This window comes from Dendrobates tinctorius, unplaced genomic scaffold, assembly GCF_039654945.1.
Source record: "Dendrobates tinctorius isolate UK_male_01 unplaced genomic scaffold, ASM3965494v1 ptg000030l, whole genome shotgun sequence".
In the NCBI taxonomy this organism is placed as follows: domain Eukaryota; kingdom Metazoa; phylum Chordata; class Amphibia; order Anura; family Dendrobatidae; genus Dendrobates; species Dendrobates tinctorius.
Window position 1 is genome coordinate 25,223,534 of NW_027361698.1, and position 19,331 is coordinate 25,242,864.

Below are 19,331 nucleotides of genomic sequence, written 5' to 3' on the forward strand. Positions count from 1 at the left end.
GCAACACGGACTTTCAACTCCCTCCAAAGGTTTTCTATAGGGTTGAGATCTGGAGACTGGCTAGGCCACTCCAGGACCTTGAAATGCTTCTTACGAAGCCACTCCTTCGTTGCCCTGGCGGTGTGCTTTGGATCATTGTCATGTTGAAAGACCCAGCCACGTTTCATCTGCAATGCCCTTGCTGATGGAAGGAGGTTTGCACTCAAAATCTCACGATACATGGCCCCATTCATTCTTTCATGTACCCGGATCAGTCGTCCTGGCCCCTTTGCAGAGAAACAGCCCCAAAGCATGATGTTTCCACCACCATGCTTTACAGTAGGTATGGTGTTTGATGGATGCAACTCAGTATTCTTTTTCCTCCAAACACGACAAGTTGTGTTTCTACCAAACAGTTCCAGTTTGGTTTCATCAGACCATAGGACATTCTCCCAAAACTCCTCTGGATCATCCAAATGCTCTCTAGCAAACTTCAGACGGGCCCGGACATGTACAGGCTTAAGCAGTGGGACACGTCTGGCACTGCAGGATCTGAGTCCATGGTGGTGTAGTGTGTTACTTATGGTAGGCCTTGTTACATTGGTCCCAGCTCTCTGCAGTTCATTCACTAGGTCCCCCCGCGTGGTTCTGGGATTTTTGCTCACCGTTCTTGTGATCATTCTGACCCCACGGGGTGGGATTTTGCGTGGAGCACCAGATCGAGGGAGATTATCAGTGGTCTTGTATGTCTTCCATTTTCTAATTATTGCTCCCACAGTTGATTTCTTCACTCCAAGCTGGTTGGCTATTGCAGATTCAGTCTTCCCAGCCTGGTGCAGGGCTACAATTTTGTTTCTGGTGTCCTTTGACAGCTCTTTGGTCTTCACCATAGTGGAGTTTGGAGTCAGACTGTTTGAGGGTGTGCACAGGTGTCTTTTTATACTGATAAGTTTAAACAGGTGCCATTACTACAGGTAATGAGTGGAGGAAAGAGGAGACTCTTAAAGAAGAAGTTACAGGTCTGTGAGAGCCAGAAATCTTGTTTGCTTGTTTCTGACCAAATACTTATTTTCCACCATAATATGCAAATAAAATGAAAAAAAAAAAAACAGGCAATGTGATTTTCTGGATTTTTTTTTCTCAGTTTGTCTCCCATAGTTGAGGTCTACCTATGATGTAAATTACAGACGCCTCTCATCTTTTTAAGTGGTGGAACTTGCACTATTGCTGACTGACTAAATACTTTTTTGCCCCACTGTATATTTGAGTAACATTTATAAAATTCATATGAAAGTTCAATTATGAAATATTAATACATTTTTTTTTAAAGCTGGAGTCGGAACATTTCTACCGACTCCGACTCCAACCAAAACTAACTCCGACTCCACGACTCCGACTCCACAGCCCTGCTCACTACTGAGCATGTACATAAAGTGCAGCACAGATTCATCTCCACTACGACCCCACAGTACTGCCTCTCTACTGAGCATGTACATAAAGTGCAGCACAGATTCATCTCACCTACAACTCCACAGCACTGCCTCACTACTGAGCATGTACATAAAGTGCAGCAGATTCATCTCCACTACGACTCCATAGCACTGCCTCACTACTGAGCATGTACGTAAAGTGCAGCACAGATTCATCTCACCTACAACTCCACAGCACTGCCTCACTACTGAGCATGTACATAAAGTGCAGCACAGATTCATCTCCACTACGACTCCATAGCACTGCCTCACTACTGAGCATGTACATAAAGTGCAGCACAGATTCATCTCCACTACAACTCCACAGCACTGCCTCACTACTGAGCATGTACATAAAGTGCAGCACAGATTCATCTCCACTACGACTCCACAGCACTGCCTCACTACTGAGCATGTAAAGTGCAGCACAGATTCATCTCCACTACAACTCCACAGCACGGCCTTCACTACTGAGCATGTACATAAAGTGCAGCACAGATTCATCTCCACTACAACTCCACAGCACTGCCTCACTACTGAGCATGTTCATAAAGTGCAGCACAGATTCATCTCCACTACGACTCCACAGCACTGCCTCACTACTGAGCATGTAAAGTGCAGCACAGATTCATCTCCACTACAACTCCACAGCACGGCCTTCACTACTGAGCATGTACATAAAGTGCAGCACAGATTCATCTCCATTACGACTCCACAGCACTGCCTCACTACTGAGCATGTTCATAAAGTGCAGCACAGATTCATCTCCACTACGACTCCACAGCACGGCCTCACTACTGAGCATATACATAAAGTGCAGCACAGATTCATCTCATCTCAACTAAAAGCCCAGATCCTTAGATCGGGAACAGAACAGACATTTATAGGATATTTCATAACTTTCCCAAATTATTATGAAAAAATAACATCACAAACTGCATTGAACTACTTTACCAATTTATTTATATAATTTTAGGAGTCGATCCATTTTATACAGACTCCACAGCATTTTCTGGAACAATTTCGGCTATGACTATATGCAAATAAAACTATTTTGTACGGGCTCTTTGCAGATGAATATCCAATAATTGACTTGTAATGGCATCCCTAGCGATAGGATATCACTGGAAATAGAGGAGAAATCATTTTAATGGGATACTCGTCAAAAGAATGACATTTGCATTCACACCATAATATAGGTTTATCTCAGTTGAGGCAATTCAATGAAGGATTCAAAGTCAAAGTTAATTAAGTAAATGGGATTAGAAAAAAAATGTGTGCTGTACATTCTTTTTAGAAAATGTCTCTTTGCTTATTGCTCATGTAGCAGTTTCACATTTATCCGGCAAAAACATTGTAATTAAACTGAATATGCACCAAGATCCCTAAAAAAAAAAAAGTGTCTTGAGAAAATAAAAATTGTATATATACACACAACCCATTTTATAAAAACGCTTACATTTCCAGTTTTTGTTTATATAATTGGGAGGCGCTGGACCCGGACCGCTTCACCCATCGGATCCGGACGGCCCCCGGGTGAGTATAATATAACTCGTTTTTCTTATCTTTCAGGTTACATCGGGGGCTTATCTACAGCATTACAGAATGCTGTAGATAAGCCCCTGATGGCGGTGGCCACAGCTCATAGGGGAAAAATGAGGTGACAGATTCCCGTTAAGTTTTGTCTTAAACATGTGAAAGGCTGCTCCATGGAGTTGCAACCTGGTGAATGACTATTCCTGGGTTTCTTTCAAAGAATGTTTTTTGTCCATCTGTACTTTGAAGCGCCGTCCAATCAATCTTGCTGCATTTGGTTGCATCTTAGCAGAAAGTATTGCCCTGTACACGTCAGTATTAATCCATCGGCTACTGTCTTCAGTTACATTATCAATAAACACTAGTGACCCAGTGCCATTGGTAGCCATGAATGCCCAAGCCATCACACTGCCTCCACTATGTTTTACAGAGGATGTGGTGTGCTTTGGATCATGAGCCGCTCCAAGCCTTCTCCATTCTTTCATCTTCTTATCATTCTGGTAGACGTTAATTTTAGTTTAATCTGTTCAAACAATGCTTTTCCAGAATTGCGCTGGCTTCTTTAGATGTTTTTTGGCCAAGACTAATCGGCCTATTTTTAAGGCTGATTATTTGTTTGGACCCCTGAGGCGTCACTTGGACTAAACACGTCAGACCACCAAGAAGGGAGAGTGCAGGGCCTCCTATTCAGGGATAGCTGTGGACTGCCCTTGTTAGGGCAGGAGTTTTGGGGTACAGATAAAAGTGAGCAGCTGCAGGGACCTATAGGGCAAGTCGGCACTCCTTCAATTTATGCCCCTACGGACCGCATTGGGTACACAGCTACACCCATCCGACATCAAGGACTTCAGATCGGGTGAGAGAATTCCTTTTCATTGGTCTCTACTTGTTAATATTTGATTATTTTTACATATATGTATAACATGAACAAGGATATGTCCTCTTGCTAATAGGCTGACAGTATTTTGACCACTGTCAAGTCTGTATGACACTGATCACCTGTAAGCAATTGGATTTGCTAGCATATATATCCCATACACCTACTTTAAGGAATAGTTGACTGTCCTTTCACTGTGGCTCCCTTATTGCAGGGGTAGCCACATGGATTACTTTATTATTAATATCAGGGAGGATAGACCTTCAGAGCCTTAGTGTATATGGGTCTCTGTATGGGCCTCCTTCCCTTTTTACGGTGGCACCTAATTTTATATTTTAGCGACATTTTTTATTTTTAAAATCATGAATTCCATAATATTCTAAACTTAAAGGGAACCTGTCACGTCCCCAGTGTGGTGTTAGTGATGCAATGTGCATCACTAACACGCTCTTTTCAATCAAAATGGTACTCTACACTAATAGTCTAAAAAAAAAAAAAAAAATCACTTTCTATAGTTATATAGTACCATCTGGTTTCAGATATAGGGGTGGTGCTTCCTTTTCTTTCAGTCAAGGGCTCGTCATATTGTCGATGCCCACACACTGATTAAATAATATATTTGAATTTTCATTATTGTGCACTCTGTGCATTAATAGCTACCATATATACTCATGTATAAGCCGAGTTTTTCAGCACTTTTTTTGTGTGCTGAAAACGCCCCCCCCCCCCCCTCAGCTTATACACGAGTCTTTGTCCCAGAAGACAGCAGGGGAGGGGAAGCGGCAGAGCAGCGAGTCACAGGAGGCAGGAGTCGGCGGCTGCAGCTAAAGCCTGTGCCCACCGCTATAGAGAAGTGAATATTCATTTTTCTTATAGCGTGCACAGTGTCAGCCACAGATGCTGGCTTCCAGCAGCAGCCTGGCTATCATGGGTGCCTGCTCATTAATGTAAAGAATATTCACCTTTCTCCACTCCCATAGGCATGGGGAGAGGTGAATATTCATTCCCTTAATGAGCAAGGACACGTGAACGCCCGGCCTCATGATCTGCTGGCACTGGAACAAGATGCTGCAAGGCACTGGCGTAGCGTGGGGGGGGCGGTCCGCCCCAGGCGGCATGTGTGTGGGGGCGGCGCGGCAGCAGCAATTCCACCCTGCAGTGCAGTGCAGCGGCGGGCAGGGAGCGATGCGATCACGGCAGCTCCGCTGCCTGCAAGAGTGAATAGCAGGAGCGGAGCGGCAAGGGTCCGTCCTGCTTCCTGCCCGGAGGCCGCGCTTCCTGTTTCACACAGAGGAGCGCCGCTGAATGACGTCATCATTCAGCGGCCGCTGCTGTGTGAGGGAGGAAGCGCGGGCGATGCTGCGGACAGGTGAGAGGAGAGAGGTGGTGTCTTGTGTGTATGTATGTATGTATGTCTGTGTGTGTGTGTGTCTGTGTGTATGATGGAGCAGGCAATGATGGGAGTGATGGTCTAGAAGGCAATGATGGGGTGATGGAGCAGGCAATGATGGGGTGATGGAGCAGGCAATGATGGGGGTGATGGAGCAGGCAATGAGGGGAGTGATGGAGCAGACAATGATGGGGGTGATGGAGCAGGCAGTGATGGAGCAGGCAATGATAGGGTGATGGAGCAGGCAATGATGGGGGTGATGGAGCAGGCAATGATGGGGGTGATGGAGCAGGCAATGATGGGGTGATGGAGCAGGCAATGATGGGGTGATGGAGCAGGCAATGATGGGAGTGATGGAGCAGACAATGATGGGGTGATGGAGCAGGCAATTATGGGGTGATGGAGCAGGCAATTATGGGGTGATGGAGCAGGCAGTGATGGAGCAGACAATGATGGGGGTGATGGAGCAGGCAGTGATGGGGTGATGGAGCAGGCAATGAGGGGAGTGATGGGGGTGATGGAGCAGGCAGTGATGGGGTGATGGAGAAGGCAGTGATGGGGTGATGGAGCAGGCAATGATGGGGTGATGAAGCAGGCAATGAGGGGAGTGATGGGGGTGATGGAGCAGGCAATGATGGGGGTGATGGAGCAGACAATTATGGGAGTGATGGAGCAGGCAGTGATGGGGTGATGGAGCAGACAATGATGGGAGTGATGGGGTGATGGAGCAGGCAGTGATGGGGTGATGGAGAAGGCAGTGATGGGGTGATGGAGAAGGCAGTGATGGGGTGATGGAGCAGGCAATGATGGGGGTGATGGAGCAGGCAATGATGGGGTGATGAAGCAGGCAATGAGGGGAGTGATGGGGGTGATGGAGCAGGCAATGATGGGGGTGATGGAGCAGACAATTATGGGAGTGATGGAGCAGGCAGTGATGGGGTGATGGAGCAGACAATGATGGGAGTGATGGGGTGATGGAGCAGGCAGTGATGGGGTGATGGAGAAGGCAGTGATGGGGTGATGGAGAAGGCAGTGATGGGGGTGATGGAGCAGGCAATGATGGGGCGATGGAGCAGACAATGATGGGAGTGATGGGGTGATGGAGCAGGCAATGATGGGAGTGATGGGGAGAAGGCACAGTGATGGGGTGATGGAGAAGACAGTGATGGGGAGAAGACAATGATGGGGTGATGGTCGAGAGGGCAATGATGGGGTGGTGGGTGAGAATGCAATGATGGTGGTGGTGGAAAGGGCAATAAATGGGGGTGGTGGAGGAGGAGGAAATGATGGAGGTGGTGGAATGGGCAATGATGGGAGTGGTGGGGGAGAAAGCAAAGATAGTGGTGGAGAAGAAAATGATGGAGGTGGGGGAGAGGACAATAATGGGATGCGAGGGGAGGAGGACAATGAGGGGTGTGGGGGATTGGGATGGGAGGAAGGGGGACTTATAATGGCCTTAGGAACAGGGGGAGGTGGAGGAAGACATTATCGTTTATTATGTCTAACACAGTCCCTTAGTATATAGTGTACTCACTAATTCTGTATAACACCATCCTTAGTTACATAGTTTCCTCTTTTATTATGTATAACACCGCCCCTTATTACCTACCATCCTCTCTAGTTATACATGGTGCCGTCCCTTATTATATAGCTTCCTCTGCTGTTATGTATAGTGCTGTCTCTTACATAGTGTATTTTTGTTATTTTTGTTATTCACAGCGCCCTCTTTTATTACATGGTCCCCTCTCTTGTTAGGCTGTGTGCACACGCTGCGGATTAGGTGCGGATTCATCCGCGCGGATTTTGTAAAATCCGCAGGTGAAACCGCAGGTCAAAATACCTGCAGTATATATATAGACAGAAAAAAAAACAAAGTACAAATTATTTTGGCGGACAGGGGGCGGACACTGACAGCTTGGGGTCCCTGTGCAAGAAATGTGTCCGGGCCCCCCTCCTTTTATGGCGTCAAAGCTACGTGTGTGTGTGTGTATATATATATATATACACACACACACACACACGTAGCTTTGACGCCATAAAAGGAGGGGGGCCCGGACACATTTCTTGCACAGGGACCCCAAGCTGTCAGTGTCCGCCCCCTGTCCGCCAAAATAATTTGTACTTTGTTTTTTTTTCTGTCACATTATTAAAAATTATTATTAAAAAAGCCATTAGGTCTTCATCCAGCATCATCAAGCTAATACATACATATATATAGAGAACTGCAAGAAGTTGAAAGTCTAGAAATTTAGAAATAATAGCAGAGTTAGTAGCAGACTAAAAATTAGATCTTTGAGTGTAGTGTGGGCTCTTCGGATGCTTCCGAATTATCAACGACCAAAGGGGCGGCAAATTTTTCGACCGCCCCGGGCGCCACAAACAGTTGCTACGCCACTGCTGCAAGGGCGCACAGGGAAGGTAAGTAGGATTTTTTTTGTTTTTTATGCTTCTCTCATGGGGGCCACATATGCATACAAGGATAGGGATGAGAAGCCAGGCATGCAAGTATGGGAATAAGGAGCCATGTGGACAAGGATGGGAATAAGAAGCCATGCAGACAAGGATGGGGATAAGGAGCCATGCAGACAAGGATGGGAATAAGGAGCCATGCAGACAAAGATGGGAATAAGGAGCCATGCAGACAAAGATGGGAATAAGGAGCCATGAAGACAAGGATGGGGATGATGAACCATGCATACGAGGATAGGGATAAGGGGACAATGCATACCCGGCTTATACTTGAGTCAGTAAGTTTTCCCAGTTTTTCGTGGTAAAATTAGGTGCCTCGGCTTATACAAGAGCATATACGGTACTTGTGGACCACTGGGTCATACTCTACATTCCATCCTAAACATATGGGTAATCAAGAAATTCTTTTTTGATTACAAATCGTTCTCTGACTGTTTTGCCTTATGGTACTACTTATACTACATACTGTGTACACTTTATTTTCATGACATATTCTAAGGGTCCCGTTTCACATAGCGACGCACCAGCGATCCCGACAACGATACGACCTGGTAGGGATCGCTGGTGCGTCGCTAAATGATCGCTAGAAAGATATCAAACAGGCAGATCTCTTCAACGACGCACCAGCGATCCCGACAATGATACGACCTAGTAAAGATCGCTGGTGCGTTGTGACACAGCAGCTATTCTGAACGATTCCAGCCTGCGTTACCAACGAGTTCGCTTGTCGGCGTCAAACACAGCGATGCATGCTGGCCAGCGGGACGCCGACGATGAAAAATTAGCCCAGGACATTCGAGCACGATCAGAGATATCCAGCAGGGGGGCCGGTCGCCGCTATGTGTCACATGTAGCGAGATCGCAGGATAGATTGCTGTTGCGTTACAAAATTGGTGACGCGTTAGTGATCTCGCTATGTGAGACGGGGCCTTTATAAACACTTACACGTGTTATCTTATTGGTAATGAACAATTCATAGCTCATATATTGACCATCTGATTGTATGGATCGATCATGATATGTCTAATCATTTTTTGCACTGGCCTTAAGTGCTTATTATTTGTGCACTTAGTCCTGCAGAACAATACCTTCATATTGAACTTTGTCCTTTTTATTTCTATTTACCTGTCGGTCAAATGTGACATACGAATACTTTGCTAAGGCACTTGTTGTAATTAGCATGATTATTTTTTAGGGTACCTGATTATAGTGGTTCTCTGTACATAATCTCCACTTTTTATTCTCTCTATGTTTTTTTAAAATTGTTGATTACTTTATCAATATCATTAAATTTTACATCTGAGCGAAATGCTCTCTTTTTGTAGGTTTTTGTAGTTTTAGAAATACCCTTTAGTAATGGCCAATACATAGGATTGAAAAGTCAGAGAAAGCCAAATAAAAAAAAAATGAAATAAAATGAATAAAAAATAACTGCAGATCACCAGTGGTTTGATGATTTTTCAATGCAGTCGAATTTCAACACCAAAATGACCACAAATATATGTATAGTTGTACTTACCATTTTCTGTGGCACTGATGCATAGTTAGGGAATCCTAGAACATCCTTCAAAAAGTTAGTATCACAATTCCTTCCAACCCAGAGGTAAACGATCTACAAAAAAATTAGAGATTACAAATGTTTGTAAAATGCTATAAAAGAAGCTGATGAAATGCAGAATAAAGTATATGTCTAGAGAGTAAGACATTTTCCATTGGTCTAAATAAAGTCTACATTTACAAGGAAGTCTCATTTCTAAAATGGTAATTGCCAATGCTCCAAGCATATACAAGCCCTGACACAAAGCAGGGAAGACATTACTGCTGAGAAAGGCACACTTAATAAAAGGAGAGCAGCAATGCCTGGCAATGTAAAACATTTACATATTGTAATTGTGCGGGAACGTATGTGTTATTATTAATCTTTATCTGTCCCACGGAATTCGCAATTCTATCACTTGTCACTTGGAAATATCCGTTATATTTAACCCCTTTGTTTCTAAAGGTTTCAGGTCCATTTCCATGCTTTTAACATGCAGAATTTAAATCAGAACAAAAAAAAAAAAAAGAAAAAAAAAAAGAATATAACCTAACCAAATATATTTTCTGAAATAGGACCCCTGCTTCTTGTAAAAAATACCATCAAACAGAATGTTTAAGGAAAGAAAAAAGTAGAACGCCTAGCTCAAAACATAGCCTTTGGTCTTTAACCGCTACCAAAAATAAAAGCCTAAAGGGGCGTCACACCAAATGTACACAATAAGCCCTTCCCGACATGTGACGTATCGGTACGTCTTATTTAGCAATGACCTGCACAAGAGCGATGCCAGCACGAACGCCGCTGGGATCACAGCTTAAGTGACAGCTGAGATCAGACTAGTACAGACAGGGGCAGCGCCTGCACATTCCTCTGGCTGATAACCCCCGAAATGCCGTGATCAATAACGATTGCAGATTTTGGAAGGTTAGGAGAGAGACAGGACTTCCTTCTACCACCCAATCGGCACCGCAGCAAAGTAATCGCGGGGGATTGATGGTTGCCATAGCAGCAGGAGGTCAAATAATACGGTGGCCTTTTGGACCAGATGGCATTTGTCAGTGTAATGCATTACTATACATTATACCAATGATCAGCATAATAGAGGTTAATATCCCATAGAGGAACTAGGTAAAGTAAAAAAAACTGTAAGTATAAAAAAGACCCATAAAAAAATAGAAAAATTATTACACCAATAAATATGTATATTTATGCAAAAACAAAAAACCCAAACACACTTGGTATTACTGCATCCAAAACAACCCAATCTATAAAGGGTCACACTAGTTATCAACTTCAGTGAACACAGTAAAAAAAAAAATAGAAAACGTGTTAAAACAAACAGTTTTTTCCATCATACAGCCCCCAAAAAAGTGGATTAAAATGTGATCAAAAAGTAGTATGTAAGTAAAAATGGTATAGCGGAAATAGCTATCGTCCTGCAAAAACCAAGCATCATACAGCTCCATCACACGAGATAAAAGCTACAGCTCTCAGAATATAGCCATGCAAAATCAATACGTTTTTCTATAAAATTGTTTTTATTGTGTAAAAGTAGCAAAGTGTAAAAAAAAAAAATGTAAAAAATATATAAATGTGGTATTGCTGTAATCGTACTGACCAGAAGAATATAGCGGTCTAATTATTTTTACCACATACTGAACTGCATATAAAAAAATCTATTAGTGAATTGTTGGTTTTTGCTCATTCTGCGATAAACAATATTAACTAAAAATGGCAGCAAGAAAAACGTCAACTCGTCCCGCAAAAAACAATCACTCACATGACTGTTGACAGAAATATATAAAAATTAGAACTGTCGAATTATGGAAAAAACTTTTCTTTGTAAAAAAACAAAACAAAAACAAACGTTTAGTGTGTAATAGTAGCCAAACAAAAAAAAAAAAATATATAAGTTTGGTATCCTCTGTAATCACACCGACCCGAAGATTAAAGTCATCTAATCACTTATACCGCATGAGCGACGGCGTAATAAATAAATAAAGCCAATTATTGACCTGCTACTGATTTGTTCATACTGCTCCCCCAAAGATTGCAGTAAGGCACGGTGTACATTTATCCTGCATTCTACCATGAGCGCTTACACCGGGGTTTCCGTGTAAATCTCTGAAATATGTGATTCAGATGGAACCCCAGCGGAAGATTCCTGTCTGGCTGGTGATCCTGTATGTCTGTCTTTTTAAAGGGAATCTGTCAGCAGGTTTTGCTATGCAATCTGAAAACAGTATGCTGTCAGGGTTAAAACATATTTCAGCAATGTCTCTGATTGTTTTGGCACCAGGAGCTTATCATTTCTGGGACACTTTTTATAAGCAGCTCAGGGTCTATAGCTATGTACACAGAGCCTGGTGTGGGTGGGGTTAGCTTTCTCAGCTCTGCTACAGTAAATCTAAAAGCTCCGATTGTGCACCCAGTAAACTAAGTGATACATCGTTGGATTCAGAGTTTCTTTGCCTACATCATGCTGCTATCAGATGAAGTAGCAAAAACTTGCTGACAAATTCCCTTTAAGTGTACATAAAAGCAAAGTTAGCTATAGTTTTCTGCACGTTTGAAAAGACTGACAGCGCTGATGGTGAATGGATCCCTTGGGGGTTTCATCTTAACCATGTCATTCGGAGTTTTAGTTGGAAACCCCGACAAAAGTGCACAGCATAATGCACAGGAAAAATGTGATCCAAAATGTATAATGTTCCCAATAAATGCTTCAACTTGATCCACAAGAAAAAAAACAAAAAACAAGTCCCCACTCAGGCCCATCATCTGTTAATCCACGTTACTGGTAGTACAAAAGCTCTGAAAAAATGAAATTGCTCCTTGCCCCTCAAAAGAAATCCAGCGAATTCTGTACTCCCAAATGCAAAATCCCTCCTGTCTTGTGAGCCTAAACCACAATTAGCGTCCATGTTTGGCACTGATGACAGTCTGCTTAATTTATGGGTGACAGTCTCCAGAAGAATGAGGAGCTGGGCAAAATGTACTGGTCACTACAATGGCAGATTTGCAATTTTCACTACTATTTTTTTTTGAAAAAAAAAAACAAAAACCCCATGGGGTTAAAATCAATACACCTGTAGGATAAATTTTCAAAGGGGTGTAATTTGCAATATGATGTCACTTTTGAGGGTGGGAAATGGGCTCATGGAGACGCTCTGTGCCTGCCATTTTTACCCATTTGCACATGTGGAAATGTAAGATTGGGGCTAAAACTACACTTTTGTGGGAAAAATGTAATTATTTTTTCTTGGTATAAAATTCGGTGACCCACCTGTGGTGTCAATATGATTACTGCACCCTTAGAGTAATTCATTGAGAGGGGTATTTTGTAACATGGGGTCACTTATAGGTGGCATCCTGGCACATTGGCTGCTCTGCCAATGTGACATGGCACCCGTAAACTAGGGTCTATCACAGTGATCAAAAGGACGCAATAGGAACATTTTGCTATTGTTGCCGGGTACTGGTCGACCCATTTTTTTTTCCCAAGAAGATGACACCAGCCTGGGGGATGGAGCAGGAGGGACCAGGGGGCATAATTTCTCTCTCGTCTTACATGCATACCATGTCAAGAGAAAGAGAAATCATTGAAAGAAATGCAGAGTGCAGTTACATAGATCATGTAGGCAAAAGTTGTGAAATGTCATAGGCACATCTAAGCTCCCATTTAGGACTGATGTCCCTCACTATTGCTCTGCTTGGATGCCTGCCTCTAGGCTGTTTACTAAAATATACATTATTATACTTTTTCCTTTTGTTCATGCATATCTGTTTTAATTTTTATCTAATAAATGATTAGTACACATGAAATTAAGAAACATTTGAATATAGCTTAGAGAAATCTGCCTCTCTCTCCACCAGGACTAATCATTCGTTTTCAGAATTCCCATTTCATGGGTGAAATCTGCATTCAGCAAAGATAAGAGATGATAGTTGGTGCTGATGAGATTCTGTGCATAACCCTTTTGCATAATATGCTGCAAAAGGGTTAATGGTGGCCCAACAAGATGCTCCATAGATAAATATTCCCCATAAAATGCTGCACAATGGTTAATGGTGGGCCAAGAAGATGCTCCATATATAAATACCCTTCATATGCTGCTGCTATTTCTATTTTTTTTCTATCTAAAAAAAAAAAAAAAAAAAAAGACATTCACCTCTCCATCGCTGGGGGCCAGGTGCCGCTGTCGCCGCTGGCTCAGGCCTCCGGCACTGGCTATATTGAGGCTATGTGCACACGTTGCAGATTTTTCCGCGCGGATTTTCTGAAATCCGCAGGACAAAAGTCCTGCGGTTTATCTGCGGTTTAACACCTCATAATGATAAGGTGTGAAACCACTGCGGAATCCGCACAAACAATTGACATGCTGCGGATTGTAATCCGCGGCAAAACCGCAGCATCTGCACAGTGTTTTTTTGTTTTGCATAGGCTATAATGGTACTGTACTCCGCTACGGGTCCGCAGGGCCAAATCCGCTGCGGATCCGCAGCAGAATCCGCAACGTGTGCACATAGCCTTACCGGTCCCCGCTCCATCGCTGCACGCCGCTGTCTCCCGGGTCCTCTGCAGTGATGTTCAGCAGAGGGCGCGCATTGTCTACGTCATCGCGCCCTCTGCTGAACGTCAGCGCCAGAGGTCCCGGGAGACAGTGCGGTGTACGGCTGTGGAACGGGGACCGGTAAATATTGCTCTGCTCCCTGTCCTCCCCCCCATTCCTGTCGCACGGTCTCTTCAGGCCCTGCTTGCCCCATGGTCTCGGCGCCCCAGCTGTTCCTGCATTCAGCGGTCACGTGGCTCAGTGGTTAGCGCTGCAGCCTTGCAGCGCTGGGGTCCTGGGTTCGAATCCCACCAAAGGACAACATCTGCAAGGAGTTTGTATGTTCTCCCCGTGTTTGCGTGGGTTTCCTCCGGGCACTCTGGTTTCCTCCCACATTCTAAAGACATACTAATAGGGAATTTAGATTGTGAGCCCCATTGGGGACAGTGATGATGATGTGTGCAAAAATGTAAAGCGCTGCGGAATATGTTAGCGCTATATAAAAATAAAGATTTATTTATTTATTTTTTTTACCGCTCATTAAAGTCATGAATAAGCGCATATTCATGACTTTAATGAGCGGTACCACGTGACCGCTGAATGCAGGAACAGCTGGGGTGCTGAGACCATGGGAGACACCCCCTCCCCCTCGGACCGCTTGTATATGACTCGTGTATAAGCCGAGAGGGGGACTTTCAGCCAAAAAAAATGGGCTGAAAACATGGATTTTTGTGAGTACTCACCGTAAAATCCTTTTCTCCGAGACGCTCATTGGGGGACACAGAGACTGTGGGTGTGTGCTTCTGCCGTCTGGAGGCCGACACTAAGTGTACAAAAAAAGAGTTAGCTCCTCCTCCGCCGCATACACCCTCGCCCCTAGGCCGGGCGTAACTCAGTTTAGTGCATAAGCAGTAGGAGAACGCGCCTTAAACTCAGGCAAGAAACTATATGTCTGAAAAAAGGGGGGCCACCCTAAACCTTGTACAAGGATTTGTAAAACTCAAAATAAGTAAATGCCAACTGGCTGATAGGGTGGGTGCTGTGTCCCCCAATGAGCGTCTCGGAGAAAAGGATTTTACGGTGAGTACTCACAAAAATCCATGTTTCTCCTTCGTCTCATTGGGGGACACAGAGACTGTGGGACGTCCTAAAGCAGTCCTCTGGGCGGGATCTTAGCTCACCCAATCCCTGCTAATTTGCGCCCCTGATTAGAGGTGCGCAACTGCTGCCTGGAGAATCTTTCTTCCCAGGCTTGCATCCGAGGATGCCTGGGTATGTACGTTATAATGTTTGACAAACGTATGTAAACTGGACCAGGTAGCTGCTTTGCATACCTGCTCCGCTGAAGCCTGGTGTCGTAGTGCCCATGAGGCACCCACTGCCCGTGCCGAGTGAGCCTTGATCCCTGCCGGAACCGGCGTGCCACTGATTTGATAAGCTTCTTGGACCGTCAGGCGAACCCATCTGGCCAAAGTCGCTCTGGACGCAGCGAGCCCCTTCCTCCGACCCTCTGGAACCACGAATAGAGCGTCTGTCTGGCGGAATGGCGCCGTCCTTGTCACATACCTCCTAAGAGCTCTTACCAGATCCAGGGTGTGCAAAGCCTTCTCTACCCTGTGCACCGGTGCCGGGCAAAACGAGGGTAAGACGATGTCTTCGTTGATATGAAATGCAGACACAACCTTCGGCAAGAAGGGGGGAGCTGGCCTTAAAACTACCTTATCCTTATAAAAGGTTAGGAACGGTGGTTTACAAGATAAGGCCGCCAATTCCGAAACCCGCCTAATAGACGTTATGGCTACTAGAAAAACGACCTTTCTGGACAGGTAAGGTAAGGAGACCTCTTGCAATGGTTCGAAAGGGGCCTCCTGAAGGGCTCTGAGCACCAAGTTCAGGTCCCATGATTCCGTCGGCGCCTTATAGGGGGGTACTAAATGTGCGACCCCCTGCATAAACGTCCTAACCTGCCAGACGGAAGCGACTTTTCGTTGGAAAAGTACCGACAGGGCCGAGATTTGCGTTCTGAGGGAACTCGGGGCCAACCCTGCGTCCAGCCCTGCCTGTAGAAAAGCCAGTACGTTGGGGATCGAAAAAACCAGAGGAGCCACTTCACGATCCCTACACCAACGGAAGAAAACTTCCCAAGTCCGATGATACACCCTCGCCGAGGAAGGCTTTCGGGCACTCACCATCGTGGCCGCCACATCGCGTCTGAATCCTGCCTGTGTTAACAGCCAAGATTCAATGGCCACGCCGTCAAACACAGGGCCCCTAAGTTCGGATGGCAGATCGGCCCTTGGGACAGTAAGTCCGGCCGATCTGGAAGACGCCAGGGTACGTCCACCACTAGTTGGACCAGATCTGCGTACCAGGCCCGCCGGGGCCAATCTGGGGCCAGCAGAATTGCTGGAACCTTCTCTCTCCTTATTTTCCTGATAACTCTTGGAAGCAGCGGCAGCGGGGGGAACAAGTACGGGAGACGAAACTGGCTCCACGGGAGCACCAGCGCGTCTGCTGCGATTGCCTGCGGATCGAAGGATCGAGCGACAAACCTTAGTACTTTGGCATTCTCTCTGGATGCCATAAGGTCCACGTCTGGTGTCCCCCACCGTTGGCAGATCTGCTGAAAGATCTCGGGGTGCAGGGACCATTCCCCTGCCGCGACCCCCTGTCGGCTGAGAAAATCTGCCGCCCAGTTTTCGACTCCTGGAATGTGCACCGCTGAAATTACCACGCGGTTCTTCTCCGCCCAACGTAGTACCAGTCCGACCTCGCGCATGGCTGCCTGGCTGCGCGTGCCCCCTTGATGGTTGACATATGCTACTGCTGTCGCATTGTCCGTCTGGATGCGCACCGGCCGGTGTCTCAGGAAACACTGGAAATGTTGTAGGGCCAATCGTATTGCCCGTATCTCCAGAATGTTGATCGGGAGAACTATCTCCTGAACGGACCACCGCCCCTGGGCTATGTGACTCTGGAAAACTGCTCCCCAACCTTGCAGGCTTGCATCGGTCGTCACCACCAACCATTGTTCCGGGGGAAAGGGTTTCCCCTGGACCAGAGACGAGTCGCGAGTCCACCACCGGAGCGAACCCCGTACCAGCGGAGACAACTTGCACCGATGACTGAGAGACAGCAGCCTCCGGTCCCATGCTGTCAAGAGCGCATGCTGAAGCGGACGGAGATGGAACTGGGCAAACGGGATTGCTTCTATCGCCGCCACCATTCTGCCCAAAACACTCATGCCATACCGGATGGATCTGGAGCCCGGCTGTAGAAGGTTCCGTATCCCTTGCTTGATTTTTTGCGCCTTGTCCTGAGGGAGGATCACCAGCCCCCGAGAGGTGTCGAAAATCATGCCCAGGAACACGATTTTTTGGGCTGGAACTAAAGACGACTTGCTCCAATTGATCAGCCAGCCCAGACGGGCCAGGGTATCCAGAGTAATACTGACATTGTCCTGGCACTCCTGAAACGACGGCCCCTTTACCAAAAGGTCGTCCAGGTAAGGTAACACCGTTATGCCCCGTGCATGCAGGATGGCCATAACCACCGCCATTATCTTTGTAAAGACTCTGGGGGCAGTGGCCAGACCGAAGGGCAGAGCCACGAATTGGAAGTGACGTCCTCCGATCGCAAATCGCAGGAACCTCTGGTGTGGGGGGAATATCGGAATATGCAGATATGCATCCTGCACATCGATTGAGGCCAGGAATTCCCCTGGATCCATGGCTGTAATGACCGAGCGGAGGGATTCCATCCGGAATCGCCTGACCCTGATGAATCTGTTTAGGATCTTTAGATCCAGAACCGGCCTCACAGTCCCGTCTTTTTTGGGGACCGAAAAAAGATTGGAGTAAAACCCCTGCGACTCTTCGCCCTGCGGCACTGGGGCGATGACCCCTTTGTGCTGTAGCGATGTTACAGCCTGTAACAAACTCTCTGCCTGCGCATCTGTCTTGGAAAGTCGCGAACGGAAGAATCGCTGAGGTGGCCGTCCGACAAACTCTATCTTGTACCCGGACGATACAAGTTCTGCCACCCAAGTGTCGCGTGTCACTGCGACCCAAACGTGGCTGAACCTTAGTAGGCGTCCGCCCACTCTGTCGTCCGTAAGTACGGAGTGCCTCCAGTCATTTAGCTGGAGGCTTTTGGGGCTTGGCCCCCTTCGCTCTGGGTAAATGGCCTCGGCCTCTACCCAGCGGATTGGCCCTGTAAGAGACTTGTTTTTCCCTACTCTGGCCATCGTTTGCGGAGGAGTACGCCCTGGCCGAAGTCCCCCCCCAGGGGCTACGAAAGGGGCGAAAACGCCTTTGCGTTTGCCTGAATGCCGGGCAACTTCTCTGCTGCGGAAGGAAACTACTTTTCCCCCCTGTGGCTTCTGAGATAAGCCTATCCAGCTTCTCACCGAACAGTCGATTGCCCTGAAAAGGCAATGAGGTTAAGGATTTTTTAGAGATAGAATCCGCTTTCCACAGTCTCAGCCATAATGCACGCCTAATGGCGATCGCATTCGCCGCCGCCACCGCCGAGCACTCGGCCGCGTCCAGTGAGGCGCTGACAAGATAATCACTTGCTCCTGACATCTGATTTGCCACCTCTAAGACCTCCGCGGGGAGATCCCTGTCCTGGAGGGCCTTATACAGAGCGTCCCCCCACGAAACCATGGCCTTAGCCACCCAAGTCGCCGCAAAGGAGGGGGCCAGAGCCGACCCTGCTGCCTCATATACCGAGCGGGCAAGCCCGTCCATGAGGCGATCAGTTGGGTCCTTTATAGAGGAAACACTGGGTATCGACAATAGCGATCTTGATGCTAAACGTGATACCGGAGGGTCCACTACTGGCGACTCTACCCAAGCCTTATGGAGCTCAGGGGGAAACGGATACTTTGCCTGCAGCGCTTTTTGCATTGCAAAACGCTTATCCGGGTGATCTCTATGTTTCTGGACTAGCTCCTCAAACTCCGGATGCGTGGCAAATCTTCTATGTGGTCGCCTGGATTTCTTAAAAGAGACCTTGTGACCTGAGACTGTGGGCACATCGTCCTCGATCTCTAATGTCTGGTTGACTGCCTCAATGAGACTGTCCACCGAATCCTGGAACCCCAGACTTTCTAGATTCCAGGCCTCTTCCTCCTCTCCTTCATCCTGATCGCTCCCAGAGTTCAGTGACGGGGAACGGGATGCCCTAATACCCGCCGCCGAAGCCCCGGAGGGTCCGGCCGACGGGGAACGAACCCTCTTGATATGAGCTTGCCTGGTACTGGAGCGACCTCTAATGGTTGGAGGGTCCTGAGACGAGGACGAGCTCTCTTCCGCTGGCAGACCCCCCTCCCTGTTCCTGCCCGGGCCCTGAAGGGATTCAATTGCCCTTGTAAGGGACAGCATAGACTGCGATAAGGACACCGCCCATTCCGGGGGGTCCTGACCCCTGGGTTCAGAAACAGTGGGGGGCTCCTGGGCGCGCTCCGACTCACAGGCTTCACAATATTTACCCGCCTGTGCCTTTGGCAGCCTGACCC

General features: G+C 46.7%; 1 protein-coding gene across 3 annotated transcripts in view; it reads right to left on the reverse strand.

Moving 5' to 3' along the window:
- SEC24B (SEC24 homolog B, COPII coat complex component) overlaps nt 1-19,331 on the reverse strand; it is a 162,302-nt gene that overhangs the window by 11,982 nt on the left and 130,989 nt on the right. For all 3 annotated transcript variants that reach the window (XM_073571976.1, XM_073571975.1, XM_073571977.1), the window contains one exon: nt 9,240-9,332. In XM_073571976.1, the coding sequence (XP_073428077.1) occupies nt 9,240-9,332 (93 nt within the window). The remainder of the gene's footprint in view (nt 1-9,239; nt 9,333-19,331) is intronic.